Below are 18,041 nucleotides of genomic sequence, written 5' to 3' on the forward strand. Positions count from 1 at the left end.
AGCCACACGCAGTCAGCAGTTGCAACAAATAGAAGGCTTTGCAACCCAAGAACTAAAGATAATAAAGCAACCTGAAAGAAACCCCTAAAATAAGCAGGTTTACAATTTTTTGAAGTGGTAAAGGAACAGATACTTTGAGCCTTAAAGTCGGAACAGAACAGTATGAGAAAATTATAGGCAGGTTTGAAAAGGGTCTATATAGAAATTCTAGGAAAGACCCAATTATTGAAATACAGGGAGCCCATGAGTTCAGAGATGTGAGGGAAGAACGAGAATGGCCTTTGAAGGGATGTTTCTGTTCATAACAATTATTAACCTTTCCTATGAGCCAGGCATTATTTCAGGGATTTCAAATGTATTAATTCATTTGATCTGCACAGTCTTATGAAGTGGGTGATACAGTTCCATAGCGGGGAGACAGGGAATAGTCCAATGGCCCTGTGATCCAGCCATCCCCAGGACAGTTAGGGAATAATAATCGTATGTGATGTATTGTATGTATACAATAAAGCACTTTACATGGATTATCTCATTTAATCCTCATTTAATAATTTCATTAATCCTTCTAACAATCCCTCAAGGCAGGTGTTACGGTCAGCGCCATCTTGTGACAGAGAAGACTGAGTTTACAGCCATTAAAAAAATTCCCTAATGTTTACACAGTCACCAAGCCCTGTAGCTGGGATTTAAAATGAGACCAGTTGAATCCACAGTCCAAGCCCTGAACAACCATGCAAAGGAAGCAGTAGCTGTTTGTTTGGGCTTTAATTTTGTGCATTTCATACTACTGAATAGGCAATACAGTTGCTGATCCAATACTAATTACGGTGGAATTAAAAAAATTAAAAAAAAAAAAGGCTACCAAAGGGTCCAGAGTAAAACATCTCTGTTTTCTAGAAGTCAGTGTTCCAAGTTTCCTGTGTGAACTTCCAGTTATTTTATGCCTATAGAAGCAAGTGTTGGGACACCCGTGTCCCACTCTTGATTTCGGCTCAGCTCATGATCTCATGGTTCATGAGACGGAGCCCTGAATCTGGCTCTGTGCTGATGGCACAGAGCCTGCTTGGGATTCTCTCTCTCCTTCTCTCTCTGCCCCTCGTCTGCTTGTGCACACTCTCTCAAAATAAATAAACATTCTTTTTATTTTTATTTTTTTTTCAACATTTATTTATTTTTGTGACAGAGAGAGACAGAGCATGAACGGGGGAGGGGCAGAGAGAGAGGGAGACACAGAATCGGAAACAGGCTCCAGGCTCCGAGCCATCAGCCCAGAGCCTGATGCGGGGCTCGAACCCACGGACCGCGAGATCGTGACCTGGCTGAAGTCGGACGCTTAACCGACTGTGCCACCCAGGCGCCCCTAAACATTCTTTTTAAAAGCAAGCATCTACAGGTGTAGTTATATACAAGTCTATGTATCTAGAGATGGCTTTTCTTTCCTCCTTTTTTTACACAGTCAGAAGTTTCCTCTATACCTTGTTCTTATCTTGCTATTTTCCTTTAACACTCTATCTTGAAAGCATTCTATATTAGCATAGAATAATAATAAAAAAATAATAATATAGAATATTTACTATTACTAGTAATGGAAAAGTATGGAATTACAACAATAAAGGGCTTCCTCATTCTTATTTGTGACTGCTGAATATTCCATTGTAAGTCTATATTATTTTTTTTTTAAGTTTATTTATTTTGAGAGTGAGAGCTAGAGAGAGAAAGCAAGTGACAGAGGCAGAGAGAGAGAGAATCCCAAGCAGGTTCTGACACGGTCAGCACAAAGCCCGATGCGGGGCTTGAACTCATGAACCATGAGATCATGACTTGAGCCAAAGTCAGACACTTAACTGACTGAGCCACCCAGGCGCCCAGTAATGCTTATTTATTATAAACAATTGGAAGAGGGGAAAATTTAACAAAAAGTCCCCTCCTGCTAATCCCACAATTTTCGTCTAATCACTACTAAAATGTTGACTTTCTTTCCAGGCTTTTCTCAGTTCAAATATTTTCCCTAAAATTGTCATTAAATATGCTTAAAAACATGACTTTTCGTTTTGCCAAGTTAAGCTAAAAATGGCATCTCTTATTTGAAAATTTTGTCGTATTTGTTACAAATATTTTTCTCAGTTTATTGATTGCCTTTTTCTTGTGTTTATGGTGTCCTGATTTTTTTTTTTTTAATTTTTTCTTTTCAACGTTTATTTATTTTTGGGATAGAGAGAGAGCATGAACGGGGGAGGGGCAGAGAGAGAGGGAGACACAGAATCGGAAACAGGCTCCAGGCTCCGAGCCATCAGCCCAGAGCCTGACACGGGGCTCGAACTCACGGACCGCGAGATCGTGATCTGGCTGAAGTCAGACGCTCAACCGACTGCGCCACCCAGGCGCCCCTGATTTTTTTTTTAATTAATTTATTTTTTTTGAGAGAATGAGAGAGAGAGAGAGAGAGAGAGCACATACACAAGCAGGAGAGGAGCAGAGAGAGAATTTCAAGTAGGCTCCACACTGTGGAGTGCAAAACCTGACGTGGGTCTTGAACCCACAAACTGTGAGCTCGTGACCTGAGCCAAAATCAAAAGCCGGACACCTAATCGACTGAGCCACCCAGATGCCCCCATGGTATCCTGAATTTTTATGTAGTCAGATCTAGAAATCTCTTTCATCTCTCCCTGTCCCCAGCTCCCTTAAAAACTTCTTGCCATGGGGATGAGGGTGTAGGGGTGTTAAGAAACACGAAACAGGCCGAGTATTGGGGAGAGCAGGATCCCACCTGAGATCAGCAACGTAAGGGAAAGAGGACTGGCGGGTATTCATTCAACAGGCATTTATGACACCTACTTACCACTGTGTGCTGGGAGGGTCTCCAGCAGGGAGGTAAGGCAAGCATAACCAGGGACTAACCCACCAGCGAGGGGTGTATTCCCAGCCATCAGAGGGCCACACTAAAGGTACCCCACATTCATTAGTTGCCTCTCCCCGTCCTCCTTCCTCCCAGCCCCCGGCTGGGATTTACTTCGGAACTCCTTTCCGTCTTTGTGAATTCTCCTTTTCTGGACGACTCCTGTAAACAGAATCATACGTTATGTGACTTTTCGCGTCTGGCTTCACTCACTTAGCATGTTTTCAAAGTTCTCCCACAGTGGAGTGTGTATCAGCACTTCATTCCTATTCGTGCCCAGATAATATTCCGCCGTGTGGACAGACCACGTTCTGTTTTCTCCACTCGTCGGCTCACCAACATTTGGCTGGTTTCCACGCTCTGTCCATTGTGAAGAATCCTGCTACGAACATCTATTTCAGTCTTGATGGTATGAAGGAAAGACAGGAGAGCTTTACCTGGGATGAGGGAGGCAGAAAGATGATGATAAAGCTTTTGTGGGAGAGGGCTTGCCTGAGGCCAGTTTACTTAAGGAGCGTAAGACACAAGACACGGAGGAGGTTGGGGGCAGGGCTGGTCCGCAGGGAAGGGGGGCGGCTCTCGGGCCTCCTGGGCTCCTGTGCTTCTGGACAGTGCCTACAAAAGGCAAACAGAATCCCTACAAGCTCTGCCTTATTGAGGACAACCCAGATTTGCGATAAGAAATGAGAGACCGCCGCATGATTCTGACTTGAACATTTATCTTAGAATGTTTCTAAGCATTTCTCAGTTGTTTCTGTTTCAATTTTCTGAGTTTTTATGGTTGGTTTATAAATAGCACGTCTTCTGTTTAGAAACTTGACTTACAGGCCTTGATTACTATCAGGACTGTTCTCACTTACACACCTCTGGCCTTTGCCAGGTAGGTCTCTCACCACAACCGAAGCCGTGCGCCTGGGCTCTGTGAAATCTGAGAGCCAAGTTCCTTGCTGGAGCCCAGAGACCTAGGTCACAGTGACCTCACACTCTGGACAGAGTCCTCTCCTGGGCAATGCCCCTTCATGCCACATAGTTCTGTTGTATTTTTCCTTGCTGTATGGCGAATATTTGTAAGTATTTTACCTAAATTTTCTTCTCCCTTCTCTTTTTTTTCCTTTACTTGTTTATACTGCATTTTGTGATTGCAGCCTGACAAGTCTATGACAAGTGCATATTCACCCCAGATAGGCTATTTTAATAACTGGGTTTCATTACAGAGAGGATTTGAATGGATTAACAATTAAATAAGAGTAGCACAAAAGAAAAGGCATCTCCTGTGGCTGATTGGGGTGCTCGGAACCCAGCAGTGCCTACATCATTTTTAAGAATAAACTTGCGCATTTATTTAAAAAAATTTTTTTTAATGTTTATTATTTTTGAGAGAGAGAGAGAGAGAGAGAGAGAGAGAGAGAGAGAGAGACCAAGCAGGGAAGGGGCAGAGAGAGAGGGAGGCACAGAATCGGAAGCAGGCTCCAGTCTCTGAGCTGTCAGCACAGAGCCCGACGCGGGGCTCAAACTCAGACCGCGAGATCATGACCTGAGCCATAGTCGGCCGCCCAACCGACTGAGCCACCCAGGCGCCCCTAAAAAAATTTTAGGGGTAATTTGGGTAATTTGGGGGTGGGGAATGAGTAGGGTTCTGGGGTTTCTAGAAAAGAGGTTAAGTTTGTGTTACCAGTCTACTGTTATTCAAATGATTTGTATATGTAACAGATAGGTGCTGACCTTGTCAGCAAGTGAGTGCTGTACTTCCCGATGGTGGATCGGTCTTGCTTAAATGACATCACTGCATTTGTTCCTGTGTGCTGGGTCTTGAGCAGGGTAACTCCTCATAAATCAGTCCTTCAGTGGCTCTAGAGTCAAGGAATTGCAGGGGAGGCTGCTAATTGTGCCCTAACAATCCTCAATAATACCACTCTGAATTTTGGCTGGGTAGGGTGCCAGCCAGAAGAAAGACTACATTTCCTAACCTCACTTGCAGCTAGGTGTACCCATATAATTAAGTTCCGGCCAACCGTTTTTAAGTCAGAGTAGTCTATGCAACTTTTATGAATTATCCTCAAGGGCAAAAGGCATTTTCCCCCACCATTTTCCTCTTTCTTTCCAGCCGAAATGTGGATGCGATGGCTGTAGCTGGAGCAGCCATCTTGGACCGTGAGGTGGAAGGTATACGTTGACGCTAGTGGAGCAACCAGATTGGAAGGGCACAGATCACGATAACCATGCAGCCACACCATGAGTTCTGGACTCCTGTGTTTACCTGGAAGCGAAACAAACTTCCATCTTTCCCCAGCCAACTTTCCTTTGGTTTTTGGATTCAGAATTTGATCCTTAAAAGTGGGATGCTGCAAATAACATCCAAAGTGTGGCACTGGCTTAGTGGAATTGGCAGGCCAGCAGAGGGCAAGGACAGATAATTGCCTTTTAGATAGTGACTAACGTGTCACTTTGATGAGTGTCGTCTGCAGTACTTTGGAGGAGGGACCACGTGCTGAACAAGGCCACAATGGAGAAAATGGCGGGAGGGGACCAAAAGGGTGACTGTTGCTCCTTGTTGCTTTTCACAAAGGCCCATAGAAGTGAGATGCACTGGGGCTGGAGCCAGGGCACCGTAGCAGAGATGGAAGGGAGCCTTGCTTTGCTAAGGAAGGCAGTCTGTAGCCTGAGCTCAAAATTGATTAAGGTCTTGGAGTAGAGAAAATGCTAACTGCTTCTGTTCTTCAAACTGCAGCTATTCAAAGCAGTGGCCTTAGGCGATAAGGCTGGGGGCAGCAAGCCATCTTCAAGACTTCTTTGCCAGAAAATGTGCACGAGGCAGCTCCAAAGGTCAGGTGAACCATCTCGTCTTCCCATCCAAGCTTCCCTTTCTGGTGGCTTCAAGGTAGCCACCTTTAAGTTAAGAGGCATGAGCAAAACACAGAACATCATTCTAGACCAGACCTTCAGCTGTGGGTACTTGCTAGAATTCTACTGGCAAAGAAACCACAAGCCTGGGGACCTCCCTCAAAACTGCCCCAGGAGTAAGCAGGCTACAAAAGCTGTGCTGTCCTCAAGAAGTCTGCCCGTGTAGTCCTACCTTGGATGTGGCCATGGAGGTCCACAGACAAGGAGGTCAGGCAGCTACCCAAGGGACTTACTGGCCTGCCAGAAGCATCTTCACTTCTCTGTGTTTCCTATTCTTCCCTCTTATGAATGAGTTTTCAATGGCTGTTTTCCTGTTTCTACTTTACTGTTGACGGGGGGCGTTGGGAGATCACTTGTCTTGAGTTTATGGGTGATTAGACAGGAAGCCACCCAGAGATGATGGGGAAGCCCACAGATCACCCAAAGGTGATCTTAGGTTGAACTTCATGCCACAAGTGGCTGGGGCTTGGGTTGTCTACCTTGGAGAGAGGAGGAACGGGCTCTATGTGAGGGGTAAGAAAGGTGAGCAAAGGGTTGAGCGATGGCAGGGATCATTAATTATCCCGCAAACCCGTTCTTTCCTTCTCAGAAACAGAACTCCTGAATTTTTAGGCACATGGTTTCTTGGAATAAAAACCTTTCCTAGACTCCCTTGCAGTAGGTGTAGCCCTGCCCCTAAGTTCTGTTCAATGGGATGCACAACAACCAGATGGCACACCCTGAGGGAAGGGGTTTTGCTTTCTCCTTTCCCTCTCCTCTATCCTGTTGGCTGGAGCCATCTTCATGGACCTCAGTGTTAAAGCTGCATACTGGGGTTGGCAGAGAACCAAGCTGGAAGGAACCTGGGTTCTGGGGATCACAGAGCCACCCTGGCAGCCCTGGGTGATAGAAAGTACTGAAACTTCTTTGCGTAAGCTGCTGTTGTCATGACAGCTGAACCCAATTCAAATTTAGAATTAGCCACACAAGGTCAAGACAGAAGCAGGTACTCTGCACGGCCATGCTCCTGACCAGAGGGAAGGTAGGGATGGGCAGAGAGCACGCTCCTCCAAGAGAGTTAATATTTACTAAAAAGCAAACAAACAAACAGAACACAAGCATAATAAAACCCTTTCAGAAATCAAGACGATGATTAGAATAAAAAAAATCTCGACACACAGTGTTGCATAGCTTGAATGTTTTTATATTGATCAAACTTTTTCAGTAGCGTCGCTGACAGGTCAGAATGAAAAACATCTCGAATTTACAGAAAAAAAAATATTGCTCATTAAGATACTTTTCGAAACTACATAACACCGATCTTTTCATTGCTGCAAACAGAATGTGGGTTACAAAGATGGCGGACAGTCAGCCATCAGACTCCTCAGAGGCAGGCTGAGGTCAGTCTTTGCCATCTTTACGATTCTGATCTCAGCGCAGAAGGGCAAGAACTGGACAGTGGCAATCCTTGTCTTGGCATTCAACCCCGCCAAGGTTAGGGACAATCTCTTAGAGACAAGTCATGGAAATGTGACACATTTCTCTCCAGGAGTTATATGGCTTTGATTTAGGGCTAATTTCCATTCTCTGCAATACAGACTCCCAGAATGGTAAACGTTGAAAGAACCAAAGAACTCATTTAGTGCAGCCCAAATTCCTCTTTTTTACACATAAGGAAATTGAGGCCCGAGTCACCCAAGTCACCCAAGTCTAGGTCTAGATGCGAATGAGCCTTCCCTATTGAGGCCACCTCTTTGTTGCCTCTGAAGGATGAAAAGGGCTGTTGATTTCACTCAAATGATAATTTCTTTTTCTTTCTTTCTTTCTTTCTTTCTTTCTTTCTTTCTTTCTTTCTTTCGCACTCAAATGGTAATTTCTGAGGAACAACAACAACAAAAATATCAGGTAGCAACACAAAAGAAACAGCATCTACACTAATCTAAATAAAAGCATTTTTAGTGTTAACTATCTGGAATTAAAATAAAAAACTTAATCAAAAACATTTTTAAATATAAATTACTGTGGTAGGAATTATGGACCAGCACATGTTGGTGATATAACACCCCCCATCCTGACCTCCCCTAGCCAAATCGAGTTCAATGCCCCCCCCCCCCCCCCCCACCGCCGGAAGTCAAAACACCAAGTGTAGGTGCTATAGAGTGACACGGGAGGGATGTCCCATCCTAAGTCAGCACATGAGTGGATCTGATCAGATCTTCCAGAGAACAAAACACAAATGTAAAATGTCCTCTCTGTTCACATCCAGCCAAATTTCCTAGGCAAAATATTTCCCATGATTTTGATGCTTCCCACTTAGGACCAAAAAAGGCTTCAGTGTAATTGTTTAAATATGTAAAGTATTGCAGCAGGAATGCTGAGGTACAGAATTTAATTGGTTGTATCTATAGTAATTTTTACTCGTATATTTTGCCCCTTTAGATAATTCTCTTGTCCTGTTCTTCCCCAGTATTTCATAAATTCTGTTCCGAGTAACATCTGCTGGGTCTGAACTTATGGCCTGCACGGTGGCAGAAAAAGGCTAGTTGCAACCTCTGGTAAACTTTTTTGAAATTTATGTACAGTAATGACAGCCTTCCTGCAACTATATTAAATAATTTGCTTAAAAGAAGTAAAACACAACTCTCCAAACACATTTAGACTCCTCAAGCTTCTTGCACACAGGGGGATGATGCATTTGTATCAAATGGCAATGATTTGCTAAACATCCTGATGGCATTTAAATTTAGCTCAGCTTTCCACCTTCCCCTCTTTTTTGGGACTTAACTGGTAGAATTTTTTCTGAGTCCAGATTGAAAGAAGGCACTGGTATGAGGATATTCCTTTGTGCTTTTGTTCTCAGCCCAAGAAACGTTCTCTTAGAAAAATCCATACAATTCCACTTCTATTTCATGGGTTTTGGGGCTAATCACTGGTAAGTTAACTCTTCCAAGTAATGCATCTGCAGCAGTGTCAGATGGATTCCAGCTGATGAAAACTCACGCTGATAGCGTTTTATTCAATCCTCGTGTTCAACCCATAGCCTCAGCATTATTTCTCCTATTTTACAGGACGCTGTAATTACAGGAAATAGAGGAAAGAGAGGTAGCACTCTTAAGTGAGCAGGCCAAGAGCTAGTTGTTGATGAGTGGGACCGGGAACCAAATCTCCAACTGCATAATTCCAACCTCTCCTGATTCATTCTGCTGGCTTAGCATGAATCTGACAAGGATCGGGCTTAGGTGGTCTCCTGTTTCACAGTAGCGGGTGATGGCACCGTGTGACGCCTCCCTCCCACCCCTGCCGTTCGGCAGTAAAATATTGGTGGGGGAAAGAGGGAAGTATGCAATTAAATATGCTAAGTCTGGAGATAAAGAACCTTTAGAAACCCGGCTCCCATCATATGGGTCTTTATCCCTCTCGCATCCAGGAAACTACTCAATTGGTCCAGAGTTTGTTAAACATCAAAATGGCTTCACTTCTGTGCACTATGATATGAAAGCATCCTTTTTCTGTAAATCCCATTAAGAAACTGGCTTAGCTTCCTTGTCCTCCAGGGTACATAAAAACTGCTATTTAAAAATACCACATTAAAATTTTTACGTAATTTATTTTCCTTAAATAATAATTTGCTACAATCCTGTCACAAATTTTTAAAAAATTTAACACAGTATGAACAAAGGCAGAATTCTTTAGGACAATCAAAATCAGGGTGAACTTAGAATAAATTAACATCAAATTGTGTTTATATTCAGATAGCCTGATCCTCTCCTTTGAAATGAAATGGAGACCATTGTAACTGAGGGTGAATGCACACATTTGTTCTTCTATACAGAGACTCATTCTTTATATAAACTCAACTGTAATTTGAATCAAGTTAGGAGTCCTGAGAAACACTTACCATGGGCGCGCACACACACACATCCACACACATCCACGGACAACCCTCTAGAAGCTGGGTTTCCCATGGTTCCATGACTAGATCTTTCCTCAGCAGGGCCAACGATTCTGAACATTTAGATGATATCCCATCTCCCCTCAGGAAAATCGTAATGTTTCAAGTGTAACATAGCTTGAAGTAGCAGCAATCCATGTAGTAGATTCAGTAGTCGATAATTCCAGTCTCGGGTTCTGCATGTACAGCAAGAGGCAAGCAGAGGCGAAGAGCACTTCCTCCTAAAACTAACACACGGACGACAGGATGCAGCGGGAGTCCTCATGTTCAGAGTCTCCACTGAAAACTCAACCGAAGCTGCATGACTAATCCGGTCCAGGCACCGCGTGAGCACCTGAATAGGGTCAGTAATGCAGGAAGGAAGCGGGGCATCTTAGACAGGATTCTCAGAAACATGAATATGGGACGTGGCAGGGAGATGGGACAGAGGAAGGGAGGCCAGAAAAGGTACTGCCCGCTCCTTCAGCCTGAAATCCCACCACCCTGCCATTTAGTACATTCATCAGGGTTTCCTTAGCAGGGGGCAGGTGAATGCTAACGGTTCCAGCTCCGTCTAGACGGACAGAAAGCTCAGCCCTTAGAGTCCGATAAACATATACACACAAAACATCCAAGCAACTCTAAATAGCCACACCATCTTGTTTCTGGGCGGTCAAGAGCATTGCTGGCGTCCCCTCTCAATTGCCCAAGGATGGTTTACAGGAACACAGTGATGTCTAGGGAGGAAGGCAATAGGACAGGCCCCAAACTGAGATCCGCATTTGCTTACTTCTCTCTGAGGAATAACGGGCCTAACTGACGCTGCGACCGCATGCGTATCTACACTGTTCCTATGTACACGATACCTCTTCTATAGAACTTTAAAGTGCCTGGGTTCAAATGTGCTCATTCCTTCCCCACAGCCTACAAATTCCTCTTGCTGCTTCCAAAGAGAAGGTCTGTCCTTAAGGAGGATGCCTCTGGGAAAGAGGAATGAACATTTCACAGTTGTCTTAACTGGGATCCAGCATTTGGACTAAGCCTTCTTCATAAACACGAAGAATCGCTTCACATACAAACTTGTACTGGCTCTGGAAGAGAAAAGAAAGGTGTCAGTCCAGCCACGGTTCCATAAACTCTGCCTCCTACCACATCTCTGCGTACTCTTTTTTTTTTTTTTTTTTTAATTTTTTTTTTTCAACGTTTATTTATTTTTGGGACAGAGAGAGATAGAGCATGAACGGGGGAGGGGCAGAGAGAGAGGGAGACACAGAATCGGAAACAGGCTCCAGGCTCTGAGCCATCAGCCCAGAGCCCGACGCGGGGCTCGAACTCACGGACCGCGAGATCGTGACCTGGCTGAAGTCGGACGCTTAACCGACTGCGCCACCCAGGCGCCCCTCTGCGTACTCTTTTACGTTGCTCATAAATACTCTCTGACCTCCAGCTCCGGGCCAGGCCAGACCCTGTGCTACGTGCCAGGGAAACACCGTGAAGGCACACCCGTGAAGCCATGATTCCTATGTGAGGGCTGGGGGCTGCTCCCAGAGAGCGGTGGGGGGAGTGTCATGGAAACCACAGCAGAGGGAGGGGCCGGTGGTCTGGAGGAGCCAGGGAAGGGGTGAAGTCACTGCGGGGTGGCCATTCTACTGTACAGTACACTCAAGTGTGGAGACTCCGATGGCCCATTCTGAGTGGCACTGTCGGGCTCGGAGCCCCTGCCTGGAACACCTGGGCACGGACGGAGAGGCTGCACTGGTGACTGGGACCTGGTTGTGCAGGGTAAGGTGAGGGAGTCTTGATTTTGTCTTAAAAAAAAAAAAAGGAGAGCCACTAAAGCTGCTCTGTGGGATACGGCCCTTTATATTAAGAAACGCCCGAGAAACTCATTTAGTGAAGTGTGCGGGGTGAAAGAAAGCATTGAGACTGTGCTTCTTCACCAGCTAGGCAAATCTACCAAGAAGATGCACTGTCAAAATTTTTAACCGGCAGTGAGGTCTTCCATACCACGCAGCGGAGCAGAGAACAATATTCTTAATAACCCGGTTTTCTCCCTCTTAATTGTATTTCCTGAGTCTAATATAAAACAAGAGGTCCCGATCATTAGAGAAATCTCATAAACTCTGTCCCTGAGCCTTTGAGGACACGGAGCTGGCTGCATGGTGGACTTACCACTCTTTTCTTTGCTGATGCCGCCTCATTCATCTGGGGGGGGGTTTTGCCTTAGAGGCCACTCTTCCAGAAAGCCTTCCTTGACTTTTCTTTTTTAAAAAATTTTTTTTTTCAATGTTTATTTATTTTTTTGGGACAGAGAGAGACAGAGCATGAACGGGGGAGGGGCAGAGAGAGAGGGAGACACAGAATCGGAAACAGGCTCCAGGCTCCGAGCCATCAGCCCAGAGCCCGACGCGGGGCTCGAACTCACGGACCGCGAGATCGTGACCTGGCTGAAGTCGGACGCTCAACCGACTGCGCCACCCAGGCGCCCCTTCCTTGACTTTTCAAAGTCAGCTTTGATGGTCTTCCAGCGAGTTCTTACCCTTGGACTTCCCTCATTACTGCTGAGATTTATAACTAATTCAGTCTTCCTACTACATACAAGTTTGGGTCTCTTCGGTGTGTGCAATTACCTAAATGAATGTGGGATGGTCCCCATTTTGCAGATGGGGAAATGGAGGCTTGGAGAGAAGCTAAGTGATTATCTAAGGTCACCCAGTATGTGGAGGGGCCTGAATCATGCTCATTTTTCTACATCACCCGCCCGGCCCCTCTTGTGGTTCTAGGGAAAAACCACAGGATTCCTCTTGAGGACACTTGCAGTGCCACTTACCCAGACGTGGCAGACATGGGAGATAGCCCAAGAGGAGAGAGTAGGGCCATGTGAAACGTCCACTGAGCCAAAAGGCTCACCTGTACACGGACAGGTGGAGTAAAACCCTCAGGTGGCTCTGTTTGCTTCTGAGGGACAAATGATGGGCCAGCGGCTTGACCATGTAGAATGCAACCTGGGCTGCTCCCTGGCCACGTGGCTGGCTGGAAACACAGCACAGACGCAGTGAAAGGGATGGACAGTGAGAGACAGAGGTCAGATGGGGCGGGCTTTGGAGTCGCTCAGCCCCTGACAAGGTTTGTGACCTTGGGCAAGCACTGCAGTGCCCCTGAGCCTTGGTCTCTTAACCTGCAAAGCCCTTCACACAGGCCTGGCCCAGGGCAAGTGCTCAGAAAGCGTGGGCCATCGTTATGACTTTTATCAATGGATTTCTACTCACTGATGTCTGCACCATCATGGCACGCTGGTCTCGCATTTTCCGGACGATGTCCAGTGGGTAAACGGGCAGGTTTCTCTCAGTTAGGCACATGGCTGTTTCCATGGTGACCAACACGCCAGTACGACCTATGCCAGCACTGGGGGGACAGAAGCAGAGACCTGGGATTTGCTCAGGCAGTATTTCTGCACGGCCCAGCTTAATGCCTAGCCAGTTCCCACGTTTACTCAGACAGAGCTCTCCTCCCCTGACCTTCGGGAATACAAAACACACATTCAGGCTGTGCTCTCCAACAGGCTGAAAAGGCCTCTCCTCATATATTCTGAGGCCGGGGCTTAAACACCGATGAAAAGAAACCCACCTTTAAGGGCTGCACCCTCCTCTTGTTCACATCTATTGTGAAGGTCAGCAACTCAAGGACACAGGGAGAGCGGGGGGGTGGGGGGGAGTGGGCTTCTTCAGTTCTACAATCAGAGGTTTATGCTTTCATAAAATTCCCAATCTTTTGAAACAGCGAAGAAGAAATGAGCAGAGCCTTCTCGTAAAAGCATAGAGTCTCATGGGATTTAGGGTGATCTCTGCCAAGTTTCCTCAGGTCTTTCCCTACGGAATATGTGTATTTAAAAACCAAACCAAAGTAAACCTGGAAGCCACAGTACCTGCAGTGAACTAACACCGGTTCACCATCCACTCTCAGGGACCTCACGTAGTTTACAAATTCCAGAAAGTCCGAGGAGTCATCAGGAACGCCGTGGTCAGGCCACGCAACATACTGGAGATGTGTCACAGTGTGCTCTTCCCCGGTCTGTGGAAGATGCAGGGTGGCCTCGGTGAGCCAAGCCAGCAAGTGGGCAGCTTGAGTCTGGCCCCAGCCTCAGCCTCAGCTCAGCGGTCCTGTCTCCTGACGCCCTTTCGCCCGCTGCGCGCAGCCCTGCGGTGGCCCCTGGAAACTCCTGCTCCCCCCTCCAGGACACAGCTCGGGCCACCCTGTCAGGACTGCTTCCTTCTGTCCACTGAGATTTCTTCCCACTCGCTCCTATGGTACTTGCCATCAGGGCCACACTCACTGGCTTTTTCTTTTTTCAAAAGGGTAAAATACATGTAACACGAAGTTTACCATTTTAACCAATAAGTGTATATAGTTCAGCGGCATTAAGTACATTCCCAGGGTTGTGCAACGATCACTGCTATTACCCGGATTTTTTCATCTTCCCAAGTGGAAACTCTGTACCCATGAAGCACTAACTCTTCATTCCCCCCGCCCCCAGCCCATCACCCCACCTCTTTCTGTCTGATGGTGACTAGCCCAGGGACTCTATACAGTCACATAATACATTCCTCTTGTGACTGGCTTACTTGACCTAGTATAAGGTCTTTCAAGGTTCAGCACTGCTATAACATGCATCAGAATTTCCCTCCTTTTAAAAGCTGAATAGCGCTCCACTCTGTAAATATACCACATCTTGTCTATCCATTTATCCGTCCCGGGGCACTTGGGCGTTCTCACTGCTGTCTAGTGTGAACAGTGGTGCTGTGAACAAGGGCGCTGGTTCTTTCACAAGCATTTACCCAAATGCTCACCGGGAGTGAACGGAGAACAGAGCTGGAAGCACTGCCCTGTGCAGGCCCCCAGCGGATCTGGTCTAGCACCTGCCTTGAAGCTGCACCCTCCCCCGGACCACTCACTGAAGGGACACCGCTCACCTCGGTGTTGGTGACCAGCATTTCTCGGAACACATAAGCAATGGTGCAGTCCTCTGACTGACAGCGGATGTGAAAGTTGCCGTGTTCCATGACGTCGGGAGGATCAGGCCAGTACTGGTGACATTTGGTCTGCAAGAAAACCCCTGGGTGTGAGCTAACCTCCGCTGTGGGGGTGGTGCACATGAGCCGTTACCTGGATGGACAGGTGGGCATCTGACCGGAGCCCTCTCACTCACACCAGGTACTCTGAGAGCTGCAAAGCCAATGTGCTCTGGGTCTGTTCCCTGTTCCCAAAGGAGCGTCCCCTCCTCTCCTGGAGAATAGGGTGGAGGTCAGCCTGCAAGGGCCGAGGCCACAGCTCTCAAGCCAGCCTGGAGCTGGAGCCCGGAGGACGAGTACAGAGCTCACCCTCTTCGTCACCAGGGTCCACTTGCTGGAAGAACAGGAGAGGCCTCAGACCCAGTGCCTTGACCTAGGAGCGGCCTCTCCCTCTCATCCTTTCCCATTCCCCATCAAGCCCGCTCCAGGCGCTCAGGCCCCTTCTCTGCTCTTCACGCCACCCCCCTTCCACCTCACCCTCCTTTCACCATCCCTCACCTACCCACATGAGTAGAAGGAAGGCCTCATGGCACAGAGGTTAAGAGCACACAGGTGGAAGTCAGAACTCCACTGGCCTCATTTTAGCTTCTGTTAGCCACGTGACTTTGAACCTGCTACCCAACCTCTCGGATTTGCAGTCTTTGCCTGACAGACAGGGACAGCACCTGCCTCCCAGACGGTGACAGAGGTCGGAGGGAATGGTGGGCAGTGCCAGGCTCACCATGGGGGCTCAGGTTACCATTGTGGTTATGGGGGCCCCACATCAACATGAAGAAGGGTGATCAGAGATTCCACCAAAATCCCAGGGAAAGAAGTTCCCAAACCGAGATGAACATCCCTTTACATTTGAGCAGTGTCCCCTAAGCCCTCAGATGACTCATGGAGCTGACATGACACACTCCTGGATGGCAGATGAGGAACCCTGGCCCCCGTGGGGTAAGCGACCTGCCCAAGGTCTCAGGGCTGCTGCGGCTTCCCTACAGGCTCAACGTCTCCCTTTTAATCCTCCCTTCCAAACCCTGAAGCCGTCTTAGCTCTTGGCTCTGGCTTCAAAGCAAAATTCAGGGCCATGCTATCCATCCCATCATAGTTCCATCAAATTCTGACTCACTCAAATTTTTTTTTTTCTCCAAGCCTAGAGTTGCAACATCTTACATAAAAATTATATTTGTGTACAGCTAAAAGGGGCTATAAACCAACAGATGCACGTAATTTGTCTGGAACAGCTTTTCTATTCTTATTTTCAAACGTCACATGGAGTATTTGAAATTAAAGTATGCTGTTGGGAAGCTGGAGTTAAGAATTTACTTGTAAACCTTAAATGTGGGTATTTTGGCTAGTGGCCATTTCCCAACTTCCATAGACATGAAGGGGCCCCTGTCCCCAGAAGCCGAGGCAGAGTCGACACCCACTGGCCTATACCTGCCTCATCCTCACCAGGTGTTGGGGAACATCATCAAAAAGACGTGACCACACTGGCCGGTGAGCTAGACCTGGGCACTCAGAGGCTCCACACGCCCTCCCCTGTCCTTGGAATGTGGGGTCTGCCTGCCTTTCCTGCTCCCAGGGGCTGCTCCAAGGACACAGCCTTAGGAGAGTAACATGGGGTTGAAAACACCTACATTGTATACATAACTGAGCCCACTTAGGGTCTCTTTATAAACTTTTTTTAAGTTTATTTATTTTGAGAGAGACAGAGAGAACGAGTGGGGGAGGGACAGATAGAGAGGGAGGGAGAATCCCACGCAGGCTCTGTACTGTCAGCACAGAGCCCGATGTGGGCTTGAACCCACTAACTATGAGATCATGGCCTGAGCCGAAACCAAGAATTGGACGCTTAATTGACTGAGCCACCCAGGTGCCCCTCTTTATAAACTTTTAAGATTTAGTGGAAAGGTACAGGGAACCATTTGTTTTGTGGTTATGACAAGCCTCGTAAGTTCCCTTTGCTTATTTTAAATGCCACCTATGGGGCACCTGGGTGGCTCAGTTGGTTGAGCATCTGACTTCGGCTCAGGTCATGATCTCATGGTCTGTGAGTTCGAGCCCCACATTGGGCTCTGTGCTGTCAGTTCAGAGCCTGGAGCCTGCTTCAGATTCTGTGTCTCCCTCTCTCTCTGCCCCTCCCCTGCTCATGCTCTGTCTCTCTCTCTGTCAAAAATAAATAAACATTAAAAAAATTAAAATAAAATAAAATAAAATGCCACCTAATCTCAGTTGGTTAAGCGTCCGACTCTTGGTTTCAGCTCAGGTCATGATCTCATGGTTCATGAGTTTGAGCCTGCTTGGGATTCTCTCTTCCCCTCTCTCTCTGCCCTTCCCCTGCTATGTTCTCTCTCTCAAAATCAATAAACTTAACAACAACAACAACAACAACAAAAAGCCACCCCAAACTGCCACCTACCAACCTAGAGTAGCATGCGTCTTCCTTTAGTCTCTCCCGGTCCCCTGCATATGGGGGCCAGCTTCATATTATACCTGGGTAGCCTGCCCGGGCAGGCTGCAGACCCACACAGGGTGTCAATTTCTGCTACAGACTCTCAAGCATCCTACTCACAGGACAACGGATGGGAAGGGTCTCTGAAGTGATCAGCCCGTATAAGGCAGAGCTACAAACACCTGTTTCCAGAGATTCCCAGCGAATTCACCAGAACTGGACATTCTACTTCTTGATCAAATTTGGATTTTAGGTCTATTTGGATCTCAAAGCACTAAGGGTGTAGTAGAAAGAGCAAGGGGTCTGTGGAAACCCTGAGTTTCAATCCTGGTTAATAATGCGCTCCACTAACCAAGTGTGTGATCCTGGGCAAGTTACTAGACTTCCTTCAGTCTCTGTTTCCACATTGATGCTGGCTATGGGGGGGAGGATGCTAACGCCTACTATCTACTGAACAGTGTGTGCCTAGTTCTCAATGGTACTTTTTATGGACATTAGCTTGACCTCAAAAAACCCTATGAGGTAGATACTATTAGTGTCTCTGTTTCGCATACGAGTAAACTGAGGCTTTGGGGGTGAATCAACTGGTATGAGATCATCCATATCAGAAGTGGCACATACACAGGGAGAAGCTGTGGGTGGTGGTGAGGACCAGATAAGGATCCTCAAGATAAAGGGCTCGGGTCAGCTGAGAGTTTGTAACAGGAGAGGGAGGAAACATGTAGCCTGGATTTCAGAAGAACAGGTTTCTAACAATTGATAAACAAGAGGGGTAAGTCCCCAGGGCCAGAGACAGTGAAGGGACTGCTGACTCAGGACAAGGGGCCT

The 18,041-nt window shown here is 46.9% G+C and overlaps 1 protein-coding gene across 5 annotated transcripts in view; it reads right to left on the minus strand.

Annotated features, from left to right (window-relative positions):
• Window positions 1-9,363: 9,363 nt before the first annotated feature.
• Window positions 9,364-18,041, minus strand: part of PTPN3 (protein tyrosine phosphatase non-receptor type 3) — a 146,019-nt gene continuing 137,341 nt past the window's right edge. For all 5 annotated transcript variants that reach the window (XM_040481921.1, XM_040481922.1, XM_040481923.1 and 2 more), the window contains 4 exons: window positions 14,678-14,806; window positions 13,633-13,778; window positions 12,977-13,112; window positions 9,364-10,798 (listed from right to left, as the gene is read on the minus strand). In XM_040481921.1, the coding sequence (XP_040337855.1) occupies window positions 10,721-10,798; window positions 12,977-13,112; window positions 13,633-13,778; window positions 14,678-14,806 (489 nt within the window). In that variant the 3' untranslated portion in view covers window positions 9,364-10,720. The remainder of the gene's footprint in view (window positions 10,799-12,976; window positions 13,113-13,632; window positions 13,779-14,677; window positions 14,807-18,041) is intronic.

This window comes from Herpailurus yagouaroundi, unplaced genomic scaffold (genome assembly GCF_014898765.1).
Source record: "Herpailurus yagouaroundi ecotype Mexico unplaced genomic scaffold, PumYag 160, whole genome shotgun sequence".
Taxonomy (NCBI): Eukaryota; Metazoa; Chordata; class Mammalia; order Carnivora; family Felidae; genus Herpailurus; species Herpailurus yagouaroundi.